Source organism: Gobius niger (genome assembly GCF_951799975.1).
Source record: "Gobius niger genome assembly, chromosome: 19".
NCBI lineage: Eukaryota > Metazoa > Chordata > Actinopteri > Gobiiformes > Gobiidae > Gobius > Gobius niger.
The window spans coordinates 15674733-15690028 of NC_136870.1; the positions used below are offsets into that span (position 1 = coordinate 15674733).

The window sequence follows — 15296 nt, forward strand, 5'->3', positions numbered from 1 at the left end:
AAACATTATGTAACATTGTTTAAAGGAATATAATCAATGTGAAGCCTGTGAATGTAAGAGGACACCTGTTGCCACCTGGACAGCTGAAAGAAAGTCTGAAATGCCCAAGACCTGTATTGACCAACACAAAACCGTTATTGTGAAAGATTAGTAACTAGGTCTTCAAATAGTCCAATTGAAATTAAGGGGATTTGATATTTTCTTAAAGTGACAAATTGCATACAGTTTGAATTTTTTTATTTTTTGGATTCAATGAATTTGCTTCAGTTCTATCGAGAGATTGTTGGCTTGCCTTGTGCTTCAGTCACACGTAGTGGGGAGAAAGGTAGTGTTCATCCAAGAACCATTTGCTAAGAATAATCTGTTATATTCCAATATAATAAAAACAAGCAGCATGATTTTCAAAGGACACCAGAATGATCGAGGATGGGCGTTCTGTGATTTGCTTTGACCTGATACAGGTTAAGATGCAATTTTCTGAAATCACTTTGTGGTGGGCTAATAAGGTTTGAAAATAAAGGTTAAATTGAACTAGCATTCATTCTAGATCCAGTGAACATTGCTAAGAGCGGGAGGAGAGCTTGCACCCTTGCTCGTTCTTGGCCTTATGAAAACCATGCTTTTCTCTGGAGAGTTTGGGTGGGGAGAAGGGGGTCGTGCAAGACTGGAAGTGGGGGTAGACTGAGTTTGGTGGTTTGACGATGAGGTGGGGCTTGAGAAACCAGACTGCTGATTCCACAGGAGGTGTGTAAAAGGCACGCCAGGGTTACTCCCAATCCCAGCCAACGTACACAGACACCTTCACACCCACACGCACTCGCTGGACACACTAGGTACACACGCACACCCACCCACACACACACGAGCAGCACAGGCTAGAGCCCCGGGAGCACTGACAATGGGAGGAAGCAGAAAAAGTTGGTAGGGAATGAAAGATGTTCTTGAAAGAAAAAGAGCTGGCGTTCATAGTTGGGTAAAAGGCTAGGGACAAAGGGGCCTTAATCCGGTGCTGCCACTGTGTTGAAACAGAAAAAAATAAACAAAAAATAATAATTCAAAACTGGTGGAATGGATCATTTTGGGGAGTTCTTCAGCTGGTTGGAGAGCCAGTCCAGGCCCTCATACAAGCCGTCTCCACTGGTGGCGCAGGTCGCCTGAATGTACCAGTTACGGTGGCGAAGTGAATGCAAACCCAGCTTGTCTGTGATCTCTGCAGCGTTCATTGCGTTGGGCAGATCCTGAGGGGAAATATTTGTTTTTTTATTTGGTCGGGACAGTGCATGTTAACGTACACACATGGACTAATGCATACAAACATGTTAAGTTACAACAAAGCACAATAATTCACATCCAAATATAACTGTACCTGTTTATTTGCAAAAACAAGCAGCACAGCATCTCTGAGCTCATCTTCAGAAAGCATTCTGGACAACTCTTCCCGTGCCTCATTTACACGCTCTCTGTCATTGCTGTCCACAACAAAGATAAGCCCTGCAAACAGGAGGACATTTTTATTTCCATGACTTTCTTATTCAGAATAAAAAAAACAAAGCAATGATATGAACGAGTGGGATGAGCAGAAAAAAAACAACAAATACCTTCAAAAATACACCAAGATGTCTAAAAATACTGCTATTGCTGAATGCAAACTCAGTCTAGTCCAATTAATCTGCTAAAATCCCATGTGATATCTGACATTTATTTAAGTACCTAAAAAGACATTTCCCTTGATCTATAAATGGTAGTATGTGAGAAATGTAACAGAAATTGTGTGTGTTTGTAAAATTGTTCAGGAGTCACTAATTAACCAGCTTAGAATAACTCATTAACAAATGTGGACATCTATGGGCAGCAACGTTTAGTTGCAATGTTTTGAGTGAAAAAATGTCCTTCTCACCTTGAGTGTTCTGAAAGTAGTGGCGCCACAGTGGCCTGATTTTGTCCTGACCACCTACATCCCACACTGTGAAGCTGATGTTCTTGTATTCTACCGTTTCAACATTAAAACCTGGACAGGAGACAAATAATTAACAGTTTATACAGGTGTAGCCTCTCTAAACAATATAGGGAGAAATGTCCTACTGTTATAGGACATGAAAAACAATAGCCTAAAGGTAGGTGAAAAGCAAACAGAGTGAATGAGCCAAGCGTCCATACCAATGGTGGGAATGGTAGTGACTATCTCTCCAAGCTTCAGTTTGTACAAGATGGTTGTTTTTCCAGCAGCATCAAGCCCCACCATTAGAATTCTCATCTCTTTTTTGCCGAAGAGGCCTTTGAATAACTGCCCAAACATATTCCCCATGGTGGCGAAGCTGTAAAATAGAAAACGACAGTAAGTATACAACAAAAAGGTATATGCTAACGCTTTATAGCGTAACACTGATGTCCGAGAATGGACGAAGCAAGCACATATGACCCCGAATGATGTTCAAAAAGAATACATTGTTTGAATTATTGAAAGATGGCGTTTTTAATCAAGAGGTTTACCCACATTTACAACAGAAGACAAGACTTGAGGGGCTGTTAAAATCCGTTGACGAGGTGTCAAATAGTTTGTAGGATTGTGAGCTAGCCCGGACAAGTGAATCGCCGATCAGCCGATAAGGTGGGCCCGTTCCAGCTGCAAATTCCGAGTCTCTGGACACAATGTCAACAGAGCATAACTATTAAGCTAATCGTCGATAGGATCTGTCTACCGGTTATATGTCCAGAAAATGTACGCTAAATAAGTGATCTACCACAGTATAAGTAATTAAACGGGGAATATGTTCCTACCGGGTTGCTTCATTCTTCTGTTTGATTAGCCATTCTTAGCATTAGCTTCAACTAATGCTAAAGCGAGAAGTGTTCGCCGCTATAGGGCGGATGCTTCAGCTAAACTCCGGTTAGCATTCTACACATCAGCAGCTGTTGAATACACTCACCGTAAAATAAGCTCATCCAAATATAAAATCAAAATCAGCAAAAACAATGCGCATTGAATTCTATCAAGAGACGACAGAAGCTGGCCAGATTTAAGCTATAGTTTGTATCTGTATATTTCAGGAACTGTTGTAGCAACATGCTAACGCCGCTAGCATTAGCTGAATGCCGCGTCACAGTAGCCCTACAGCGCGTCGCAGTGTTATTATCAAAGAAACATCACATCTAATCAAGAAACCGCATGTGTTCTTGGTTGAATAACCCGTGCTAAATTAACAAGCGTTCGTGTGTTGATCATTACCTTTAGAAAAGACAGCTTCTCGATCTTTCCGTTATCTTTCACTGTCACTCCAAAATGGCGTCTTGCGCATACAGAGAAACACCGGCGCACAGGCACTTCCCACTTTCGAACCGGGTCCAATCAGCTCCTCAAACGTACAATCAGAGCCCGCCTCCGCCTAACGGCTGACAAATCACAACTTCAGCTGGTTCCGGGATACACATTGCACAAAATGTCGAGGAAGTAACGGTACATAAGTTTCAGCTGCTATTTTACAGAAGTGGTAAACAAATGCGTTTGGAACATTGGACTGATCTGAACTAAGGCTACAATACATCCATGATTTGGAGCTTTATGCAAGGACTGTGATGTTACCAAGACCTAAACATTCACAACAGACCCTTTACAAATACAGGTGTTTTAATTGCCACTAATAGTATAGTAGTTATAGTAATGGCAACAGCCTGGAATTAAAGAACCTATCAACATTCATCAAGCGGTTAAGGTTTCTACTTTATCTATATGTTGTTAATCATGTGATATGAAGTGTCATAAGATCTACAGTTTAACATGTGATGAAGTCACATGTGGCTGCGTGAGCTTATTTTCTGAATAAAATTTTATGTTATGGCTTACATTTGTCACCAGATTTCCTCGAGTATACTTGAGTAAGTCACTGAGTACTACCAGTCTGCACATAATACAGTTTAGTGTAAGAGCATTTGATATTAACCTTTTTATATGAAGAAGGAAAAGTACCAAGCTATGTTTCAATTACAAAATAATTTATTACAAAACAATTAGAATGGAATATTCTACTTAGAAGCACTGGCCATTTAGTTAAACATATTTAATAAGATTAGTGCAAACAACACAAAATATTTAAACTATTTCACTCCCGTAGTTCAAGTTTTCCATGTTTGATTCGCCAGCTCCAGCGCTGACATCTGTCAGGGGCAGGAACACAGCACAGCCATAAACCTGATGCTTTGATCTCTTGTTCAAATGAAACTAATTTCCTGTCCAGCGTCTCCAAAGTGAAGGCCTCCTCTGAAATCTTATAGTAAATGGAATAAGCATTACTTACATATATTAGTCCAACACAATTTATACACTACTTTCCATACAGTAAAGAAATAGGACATGGGCGCAGGTCAAAAATGTACCTGATTACTTATTCCAATTGCAACATGGCCCACTTTGACTTGCCGCTGTTCATGAATCCTGAGGCACTGTCCTTGAATGTCCTCAATCCAGATATCAACACCTGGAAGAGTATTCAATTATATACATAAGAAAAAAGCTAAACAGTGCACCCACTAGGAAGGGATCAGTTATATCTTACCTTCGAAACAATACAATGAGGGCTGGTGAGGTGATGACGCTGTCCACTGAATGTACCCATCTGCTTGACTGTTGCAGGAAGAAAATACTCCAGAGCTGAGGTCATCAGACGAACGATCAGAGTCCTAGGGAGAGAATGCATTTTTATGTAGATTTATACAGTGAGGATTTCTATGCAAACGTATTGATGGATATTAATGCACACATTGTCGAAGGCATCTATTTGTGAGGAGTCGGAGCAGCTGAAGCAGGATGGAGGGTCATCTCTGGGCTCAGGAGAGGGAGGCTGGACTGTGCTCCCCAAAAAAACACCTGGTGAAAAAAACATTCTCATCCATTATGCGTTAGTGGCTCAGATTATTTACATATGTTCAAACCAGGCAAGTGCACTAACCACCACCACTTGATTTGACTGTTACCAACACCTTTCCCGACTCACCTTCTCTGAGGTACTCCAGCTCGGCCTCCGATCCCCAAACGTCATCATCTCGTGTTTGTCCTTTTTGTAGCAAAGGGAAGATATCTTTGAGGCCGTGAAAGTCCTCTGATGCTTCTGACGACTCTTCATCCTCTTCCTCTACCTCTCCTTCCTCCTCCCAATCGCCTTCATAGTCTCTGTCAAATTTTAACCACTTCTCCTCTGTATACTCCTCCTCTCCCATATAAATATCCACTTCAGAAGAGTCCGACCCTGTGTCCCAATCATTATCATTGCTATTATCAACTTTTAAGGATTTTGGTTCGACGTCACAATCTTGTTCTGATGTTGACTCCCAATGTCTGCCATCACTGTCCTCGTCTGCAGCTATCGTTCTCCAAGGGCTCACCCAGTGCATTGTGGCGGATAAAATGGAAGCTGTGGATTTACTGGAAGTGCAAGTACTATCGGGCAACAGAGAGTCTGGATCATCATTGTTTTGCCTCTTGGAAGAGTACAGCTTTTCACAGGCCATTTTGACAGACCAACGACTCAAGCCTCCAACTGTGAAATTAAGAGGTTCAATTTTGTCAGCCATCATCTTTACAATAGACTTATAAGTGGTAATAATAGAATAATGGTATCTGCATTACATTACATAAACAAACAAATAAGGTGACTTCTTGCATGACTGCAGTTCACCATTACTACTGCGTAATTTTAGGTTTGGTACCTGCTCTTAGGGCTTTGGTGGTTTTCTTTCTGAGGGACTTTGCAGACGCTCGTTTATCAGGATCTTTTTTCAATCCTGCCCTGAAGACTTTGGCCGTGAAGTTATTGCAGTTGGATGGTACTTCCCACAGCGGCGGAGGCTCATTGGCAATCTGAAAATTATGGACCCAAAACCAAAACATAAATGTGCGCATAGACATCAGGAGTTGGAACTTGCAAAAACAAGTACTATCATAAACTTGGTGACTGCTAAATGCATAAAGTTTGCATGAGGGAGAGATTTGATCTCAGCTCCAGCCCGTGCATACACTTAGCAAATTGTTGTATCATATGGCAAGGTACTTCACCCAACTTGTAGTGTGGTGCAAATGAGAAACAACCTACTACTAATTCAGTGTGTTTACTTGCAAGTATTTTTTGCAGGCTCTATCAAGGTTAAATACACCACTGGAAATTACATGGCAAGCAAAACTGACATTAGTGTTAGCAGATGCAGCTGGTCTTGTGTAAATGAGAAAAGGCAGTTTGACAGTTTGCATGCTGCCTCCTCATTTGCGGCCTACAGCGCAACATGACCCTCCGCATTCAGTTTCACAGTGTAACCTGATACTCGGAGTGGAGCCGTACCTGTAAACACAGTGGGTGGGAGTAGTAGCGAACCCAGGGCTGACATCCATTGAGCATGTGCAGTAACATGCAGCAGCTGCTCCAAACATCTGCCTTGGCACAGAGCTGGTCTCCCTGGGCAACCTCCGGAGCCATGTGTGTCTCTGTGCCGGGGAAAGCGGACCCTGTGAAGAGGAACAAGCATTAACAATAGGCCAGATGTGAACACAACACACTTATAATTACGAAGAATATTAAGTTACTGACAAATTATGTTATAAAGGTGTTATACAGCCAGTCTTTCGGTGTTTTGTTGCTCAGCAAATTTGAACTACTACTCTCATTCATGTATGTGTGTTCTTTTGTTTACCCCCATCTGGTATCGCAGGTGGCCGGAGTGATTACTAGCCAGAGGTAAAGCACACAATGGACAATGGCAATAGAGTTGCACTATACAAACAACCATTGATTCCTTCATTCATTTAGAAGCTAAGTATATTCACCTACAGTCAGTCAGGTGTGGTGCATGGGGCTGGCAGTGCATCATAAAATCAAAATAGAAACCTATTCCTCCGCATGACCCACTTTTGGCCCAGTAGTTTTGAAACCTCAAATGTATTAAGTTGTTATGAAACACAATATTTAGAGCAAAACAAGTGGCTGTCGTGAGATGACATGCCAAGTATACATGGCAATATTGCAACAAATAAATGCCCCCATTGCATTGTTGGCTGTGGTGACCCGACTTACCCCTGAATGCCTTGGTGTTCCATCCATTGTCATCCAATGTTTCAGAGAGACCAAAGTCGCAGAGGAATGTGTGCGTGCAGTCCGCAGACAGCAGCACATTGTCAACTGGAATAAAATCAACACACGGAATTCAGACAGACAGCGTGTTTTCATTAGGAGCTCGTTATGATATGCTGGAGTGGGAAATCAGGAAGGCTGTCAGGCTCTGTCATAAATGCATAATGTCTTTTCTGCCTCGTCTGCCTTGGAGGGGGTTTAAGGTAACGTTCCAAAAAATAAGATGCTTCTCTGTGAAAATAAGAGACCATGTGAAATGTTTAAGGTTAATGGTGTTATAGTTTTGCACAGAATTGACAGCCAGACCAGCTGACAATATTTCTGCAATATTTTTTTATAGAAAATATGACTTTTAAATTGGGGGGGGGGAAAGTTTTAAGACCCAGTAGAATAAATTGAAAAGGGCTTTGCATTTTCCCATAGAGCTGTATGATTCGATTGATTGGCCTGTTTGTAGTTGGCTGAGTGAACTAGCCCACTGTGAGGACAATGGAGGGGCCCGTTTGAATCTTCTCCCATTCACAATCCGCTCAGTGGAGATTAGACTGGGTTTAGGGCTGAGGTGTCAGTTTGGGATTAGGGACCATCAGAGGGGATGATAGTTGACAGAGGGAGCAGCTACAGGCTTTACCACGGGATCCCCTTCAGAGGCGAGAGCCAACGTTACAATATTCACGGTCTGTTCACTGTAGCCGTCTGTTGGGCTTCGGTTAAGTGCTTAAAGCGCAAATCTGGAAAATGCTTACTACTATTGACTGAACTGTGCCAAAAGTACTTAACATTAATTCACCATGGCTAGGAAAAATGTTGTAAGCTTAGAAAGATTTTCTCATCTTAAAAATATTTTGAAAACATTGACAGACTTAGATTAGATAACAATGCAGGGAGGTGACCGTATAAGAAGTTCCACCTTATAATAATATTTGACCTTCTAAGCACCACCAGGCCTAGATCAAGTTCAAATCAGGACTGAACTTTGTCTAAACCATAGATCTAAATAGGACCAAATTATATCTAATAGGGATGTAAACCATGCCAAAACCAAAAACTAAAAACCTAACCATACCACTTTACAAACCTGTAGAGGCCAAAGTACAACCAGCAGTTCACATACCAGTTTGAGAATGACTGCAATAGTGTGCTAAATATTCACCTTTTACGTCCAGGTGTAGCATATTGATGCTGTGTAGGTGTTCCAGCGCCTCTAGTGTTTGATGCAGGTAATGCAAGGCCAAATCTTCAGGTAGTGAGTTCATCTCTTTCAAAAGTGTACCCAAACAAGCTGAAAAAAAGATTCTCTGTTTTAATTAAAATCATCACAACAAGTGTAAATGTATATCTTAATTTACACTTACCTGGTTTGAGGTCCATGAACAGAACAATGTGTGGCCCCTCCCTCACTGCCCCAAACAGCTCCACGATGCGAGGGGAGTCCTGAGCACTCCACGTGCTCACTTCCTCGCAGCTGAAGCGACTGATGGGGATCTGGAGTTATTTGCATAACATAAAATCAATTTTCAAAAAGCCACACTGTGTAAAATATTACACAGATTATACCATCAGCAAATACAAAACATGCTCCTAATGATCAGCAATGCTATTTTTGCCGTAGGAAATTAAATAATGGATTTGGATGAGGACCTAACTTATTTACAGCCACATAAAGTAGAATATTAGCCAAAAAAATAGAAATACAAGCATTTATGTTTTCATCATTGAAAAATACCTCATGTACAAACAAACATGTGCCGTTGCTATGAGCAGCTCATCTCTCCTAAGACATGACAGTAACTTTACCAGGAGTGGGTTCGTCTCCAGATCTCATCCAGATCCATTCTTTGATTACCCAATTGTTACGCAATGTGCCTTTAAGTCTCATATTTAGCTGCCTTTAGTCAACATCTCCATTTAAAGGAGATGTCCTCGCTCCCGAGAAAGTTACAGTCATGTCTTTAGAGAAGTAAGCAGCTCACAGCAAAGCACACATGTTTGTTTACCTTTTTTTATTTGACAATAAAACATCTAACATCTACAATAAAATAAATGTTTGTATTTTATCCAATTTATTAGGTGAAACGTTACACAGTGGATTTAACAAAAATGTTGTTTTTTACTATTGTTTTGTCATCCACACGAAACAGAGGGAACGTTTAACAAGATCCTTTACAAAGGGATCAGAGATTTGATGGAATATGATTTACAGATGTTTCATTGTTTCATACATAATCATTTCTAAAGGCAGTGTTGTCAATAGCTCTGAGAATGGGGTGAGACTTTGGCGACATAGCAACATATTACTTGGCATGTTCTGCAGTAAGATTAAAGGTTAAGGTATACTTCATTAATCCCACTTTAACTTTTACCAGAATAGCTTTAATTTAAATTTGTGGAGCTTGGGCGGTGCACACATGGAAGATTATGACTCACCCTCTTGGCTGCACAAGTAAATCCAGTCCTTTTGTCCTGAATGGAGAAGACGTCACCGTATGAGCCGTTCTGGATGTGATGGAGAACACAATACTCTCGGCCCTCCCTGTACTGGAAGCTTCTTGGCCGAAGTGCCTGCACAGATACAGACGAGCATGGGTGTTGGTCTGGGAGTTAAAGGGTACCATTTTTACCCTGGGCCGAGTGCAGGGAGGGACCCGCGAAAACGCCTGTAATGGATAGTGCCATTCCTAAAATCTAGAGAATGTATAGAGAATGTGTAGAGGAGAGTGGGCCCACCAAGACGGTCTATAGAGTCAAAGTTGCAGACTTATTTAAGTGTGTAGTGGGTGATGAAAGTGTGATGTAAATGTTTTTTGTGCAACTTTGCAATAATTTAGATGCTTCCCCTTCAAAATGTTAGAAGCAGCTTTTTTGCCATCAAAGAAACCAAGAAAGGATATTCTGAATACATTTGCAATTTGATAACTAAGATAAAAAGAAAGAAAAGAGAGAACAGCAGGCTCTCAAGATGTTGTAGCCACCAAATGCAAATGTTTCAACCACAAACCATTGTTTACAGTCACCATTGTGAAGTGAATCACTAATTCATGCTGAGAGCTGCCCTTTCAATTCAAGGCTAAATGAATAATATGCTTTGAGTCTACAGTTTACAGAGGCCTAGCAGAGCATGCACTTGTGTGTATCTTACATTGTGAAATAAAAGGCCTTCATTGACAGTCTGCTTGGCGTTCCACTCCCTCAGACTTTGCCTTATCACATCCTCAAAGAAAAGCGCTGCAAACATCTTCGGCGTGTGAGTCACCCTCCCTCTGAGCTCCTCCAAAACTGCATCCATTTTATCCACATCATCTGCACTAACGTTCATATCAGGGGTGTGGTCAGGCATTCCCAGCAGGCTGGGAGCACGCCCAGAGAAACCGTTGGAGGAATTTGTTACACTCTCACGGCTGGACGGATTCGGATCAAGACTCAATCCAGATAGACCCATGAGGTCAAAGGTAGAGTCTGACATGCCTGAGTTGCTTTGTCTGTGTGCGCAATTCTCCACACAGCAGGAGGAGTCGCTTTCGTTGATGGATTCAGAGTCCTGCTCATCGTCCCAATCGGAGTCCCCTCTGTCGAAGCTTGTATCTGTTAGTCTGTGTTGGTCCTCTGATATTGATACAGCTTGTGATTTGCCTTCGCAGCTGCAACACAGAGATGAAACTCGCTCTAAATCTCCACAGTAAGAGTCTGTGAACTGAGGAGGAGGTGGGATGATGTCACATGAGGTCATCTCCTTGCCCGTCGATGGAAGCCAGTCGATTTCTTGCACCCAAAGGCCCTGGATGACTGGACGCTCCTGGCCATCCTCTGGGCTGATTCGACTTTGGCTTTTTCTGCGTTGTTTTCTTTGGAGGTGGTGGGGTCGGGCAGTCGGGTCTTCATCATCCGTGTCGCTGAGAAGGACGGCTCCTTTGGCATGAGATCTGCAAAATAACATTCATTCGATACCGAGATGTATCATGTGTAAACACTGTAGTTGTATATGGCAGTCAACCATACAGTAATGCCCACTGTTGTGATTTAGGGCAACCACTAGGGGTCACACAAGTAAGAGAGTTGCCATACCTGTGTTTTCTGAGCAGTTGAGATTTCAAGTATGGCAGTTGTTGTGTGTTCGGCGTAGGACTGAACTCTTGAAAATCTTCACCTTAAACAAAGAGGTTGTATATTGTGAGTATGGTTGTAAATCCCGATCCTAGTACTGATGATGCTCTCCTAGTGCAATGCGTCAGAGAGAGATCCAGACAAATAAACATTGCAAATTCACTCCAGCTATTTGTTCCAGTATTGGCTGAAAGTATTTGCATGTGAACTGTTATACTAAACACTTATACAATGTGCATTAACACTTCCCCTGGCCCCAATGACTTGTCCTCCCACATACTCACGCTCAGCCTGTGCTACTATGGAGACCTCGGGGTTCTCCTCAAATGTCCTGGGACCGTCTGCACCCACATGTTTGGCTGTGCCCTGCTGCATCACTCTCGTCAGATGGGGGGAAACGGCTTGGACCAAAGATGCCTTCTCCTCCTCACAGGCCTCACAATCTTCTTTCCTCAGGAACGAAAGCTCGGAGTCTCTGGTCACAGTGGCGAAGGGTGGATTGGAGTTGAACATCCTGGGTATCGCCATTTTACTGAGAGAGAGAAGGGGGGGGGATATCAAGATGAAGACAGTATGGAGGATGCTGAGTGGGGCATGTAGTTGTGAATATACTACTACTTTTTGCCTCACAACAAAAAGGATGCAGGTTTGTTTCCTAAACAAGTTGGGCCCTTTCTTTGAAGAGATTTTATGTTTTCTCATTTCTGTGGGGATTTCCTCTGGGTGCTGCAGTCTCCTCTATCAACCTTTCTTATCCAGGTTAGTACATTTAGTGGAGAGGTAAAAAATTATGCGGGAAGATGAGATTTTCTGCTTGTAGAGGCTTTTCTCATGAGCAGACTGACAAACCGTCCCAGACAGTGATGGAGGACGGTGACACAAAGTTGTCCTAATAAAACTGAGATTAGTTTCAGCGCCACCGGATGAGAGCAACCTTAAATGCTAAACACATGTTAATTAAACACCCCAGGCATGTCGTGCGGCGGGGTGTCAATGAAGAGACACCGGCCGCCGCACTGGGGAGGAGCATATAAATAGCGCAGAGATTTGGCAGGCAGAGGACTCGCCGCATGCCTTCCACTGTGGGCCGGCCAGCTGTCCAAGCTAGTCTTCTTCAGGAGCCGCCATGTTGACAGGGAATACTCAGGGATCAAAACACACTCGCACACTTCCCACCCTTAGAGACCTGCCTCAAAGTGTTTGAGACGAGGCTGATGGGTAGAAAAAAGCATATGCAAAAAGAGTAATTTAATTAAGTCCTCCCACCTTTTATCAATATGCTAGTATACTTATCTATTGAAGAACTGGGGTCATTTTTAATAAGTGGAGAGATTAAAGAAGCTATGATCATTCACAATCACATTTCCACACAGGAGAATCAGCCTTAAGTCTAAAAGTGAATAGTCAAATCATGTTCAGTCTTACATATTAAGTATAAAATCCACCTTCCTTGTACATTGAGAATATCCCACAGAACAGTTCTCTATACCGTTCCCAACTTTGACAGAAACTTCTTAAGCCTAGACTGACAGAACAACATGCAGCAGCCATGTGTGTGTGTGTTACCTCAAGTCTCAGGTTCAGGTGCAAAGCCACAGCGGGACGTCCTGTCGAGAGATAGCACACACCTTTAAACTTGTTCCTGTCCCCTGTTGGACTATTACATGTGTATATCTGTAGCTTTGTAGGGGCTACCGGCTTTTCTGCCCACGCAGCCCCTCTGTGATAGGTCGGCTACGATCTCTGACACCTTGGCGCCCTCCCACTCAATATCCATGCCGACCTCCAGCGTCTAAATATTTGGATGGATACTGTATTCGCCCCCGGTGACACCGAGGCCATGGGGCATGTTTTCAAAATAAAGGGGTGTCTGTGCATTTGCTACATGTAGAGAGAAGGTTTGACAGATGCAAATGCAAATGACATTTGCCCCAAACCACACCACTTCTTTTGTTTTACGGGGGGAAAAAATCTATACAGTGCCAGGTAAAGTGGGTTAAATCTTTTTAAATTAGAGAATTTAAGTTAAATTCTGTTGGATATTCATAAAGTTAGGTTGAAATTCATTCATATTTACTTTAGGCCTACTTCAAGGATATCAGAAAATGCAGTATGCACCAAAACATCCTGGGCCTATGAACGCATTTAACTCCCTTATGCTCCCTTCAAGTTCCCCTCAAACTTAACATCAACTAAACATAGGAAAGGGGTCTATGTATTCTTACAGCTTTATTGCAGAGCAATCAATGAATAATTGAATAGTATAGTAGAAGTAGTAAAACAAATCTCTCATAAGTTTCTGAACCTACCTCTATACACTTGGGTCATAAAGTTATGCTCTATTGGTGCATACTACTGTAACCCGTGTGGACATGTAAACAAGTGAAATTTACCCATTCGTTTTGCCGCCTGGTGACAGGCCCATGTCCACAGCTGCATCCTTCCGGCTCCCTCACATCTGCTGTCCCAAACACAGATGACTGGACTCCATGCATTCCTATGGGAATTAGGAAAATACCAGAAGGGGGAGTGTTATGAGTTATAAGAGCGGAGGGCGTCTCTCCCTGGCAACATCTGAATGAATGAGACCAGCTCTGGCCAATAGAGATGTGGAGTGGAAGTTTACTCACACCTCGAAGGCTTTTTTGTCACTTTGCTCTCAGGCGCTGTTGGAAGGTGAAGGCGTCTATAGATAGAGCTGGAAATCCTTAAGGGAAAGACATTGACGCATTGTCTACATGAGTGGTATTATATGGTTCTAGTTTAATTCAGATTCTGCACATTAGAGTTAGTCCTTGTTTAGAACTCTGTTACGGTTCAGACCGCCATGTTTTGAAACAGAATGAGCATTTCATAGTTTTCGCTTTTCTTTTCTTTTTTTTAATCTTAGATGGGACTTGGTAATGAAGCAGTTGAAAATCAAACCTCTGGTTCAAATTATCTCTGGAAATCATATGACTAACAAAAGATTATGTCATACCAGATCCCAACACAAGTGAAGTATGTCTCAAATCAGTACGTCATCTAAAATAGTTAATATGGTGTTAATAGGGACTTGTATTGATTTTATACATTGGATGAAGTCAGTGTAAAGAATAAATTGGTCAAAATCTAGGTAATTAAGCTTTGTATCATTACACATGTATTTCAGCGTCCATTAATTACACTTATTTCAATTAAGGCTTTGTAATTTAAGAACCAATCAGCTATAACAGGACATAAAAGGAGTATTAAATCAAATCACAGCTTGTAAGATAATCATGTGTTCCCGGTGGTACTCCCTGATCCAGTCTGCAACAACAATGAAGCCATACAAGGGTAGTAGTTGACCTCATTAGAAGTGAAAGGCCCCTTATGTAGTTCATTGTTTTCAGACTCACTTTTGGCCAACAGAGGGCGCCTCGACAGCAGCAGATCTGCCCAGGCTCGAGCTCTCAGGCCGTGCCAGGCAGTTTAAAAGGGACACACTGAAGCCCAGTCCCCTCCACAGTTCAACCCTAGCCAGCAGTGTGGGGTGTGTTTACTATTTACTCGGGTCGTCATAACAACTCTGTGACAAGGAAGTGACAGGCGGGGGCAGAGTAACAGGATACGGGCGCAAGAAGCCAGAGGAAGCGTTTTCACATCTGACCAACCAGCAAAACCCAGGGATGATCTCAGAGGGATAATTCATAACAATGACAGGCAGCTAATTTTAAACAAGTTTATTTCACACAGGAACTCAGTCCTCTCTTAAAATCTTTGAAAATGGTGACAAACTGAAATTACAAGTGCATCTTAAAATTGAATATTGTAGGAAATTGTTATCAAGTATGTTTTCACAATATTATGAATTTTAAGTAGCACTTTTATATCAAAAGGCAATAAGCATCTTAATACTTTACTCCTTTGTCCTTAAATTTGAAATGTACTCATGATCCACAGGGGCATCAGAAAGCAGCAAACGACCACTTTCGGATGATAAAAGCTGAGGAGTTTTTAAAATGGTGCTGTTCAGAAGTAAAGAAAACCAAAGTGGAAAAATCTTGACAAATTACACAAATTGACGAAGGTGTGAGCCTCGAGGTAGAAGTCAGTGCCACT

The 15296-nt window shown here is 42.1% G+C and overlaps 2 protein-coding genes across 3 annotated transcripts; both read right to left on the reverse strand.

Moving 5' to 3' along the window:
- Window positions 1-205: 205 nt before the first annotated feature.
- arf2b (ARF GTPase 2b) lies at window positions 206-3329 on the reverse strand. 2 transcript variants are annotated; one of them, XM_079576928.1, is made up of 6 exons: window positions 3227-3329; window positions 2495-2640; window positions 2158-2315; window positions 1898-2008; window positions 1367-1491; window positions 206-1238 (listed from the first exon to the last, which is right to left on the reverse strand). In XM_079576928.1, the coding sequence occupies exons 3-6, from the start codon at window positions 2303-2305 to the stop codon at window positions 1074-1076; spliced, it is 549 nt and encodes a 182-aa protein (XP_079433054.1). In that variant the 5' UTR covers window positions 2306-2315; window positions 2495-2640; window positions 3227-3329; the 3' UTR covers window positions 206-1073. The 2 variants fall into 2 exon arrangements, with proteins under 2 accessions (XP_079433054.1, XP_079433053.1); XM_079576927.1 differs by lacking the exon at window positions 2495-2640.
- A 749-nt stretch (window positions 3330-4078) lies between these two features.
- map3k14b (mitogen-activated protein kinase kinase kinase 14b) lies at window positions 4079-12990 on the reverse strand (the record flags this gene model as incomplete). Its single annotated transcript, XM_079576875.1, has 14 exons — window positions 4079-4262; window positions 4372-4472; window positions 4551-4674; window positions 4755-4861; window positions 4989-5531; window positions 5701-5851; window positions 6327-6490; window positions 7056-7160; window positions 8266-8394; window positions 8468-8597; window positions 9540-9674; window positions 10252-11032; window positions 11494-11745; window positions 12878-12990. 14 exons carry the CDS (start codon window positions 12988-12990, stop codon window positions 4098-4100), a joined length of 3000 nt encoding a protein of 999 aa, XP_079433001.1. The 3' UTR covers window positions 4079-4097.
- Window positions 12991-15296: the final 2306 nt, after the last annotated feature.

What these genes read in the sequence shown, in the direction of transcription:
- arf2b (XM_079576927.1), bottom strand. Translation starts at nt 2,305, where the DNA reads ATGGGGAATATGTTTGGGCAGTTATTCAAAGGCCTCTTCGGCAAAAAA. An exon ending in CACTACCATTCCCACCATTG is followed by an intron (nt 2,009 to 2,157) that starts GTATGGACGCTT and finishes TCTCCTGTCCAG; the next exon opens with GTTTTAATGTTGAAACGGTA. An exon ending in CTACTTTCAGAACACTCAAG is followed by an intron (nt 1,492 to 1,897) that starts GTGAGAAGGACA and finishes TCCTGTTTGCAG; the next exon opens with GGCTTATCTTTGTTGTGGAC.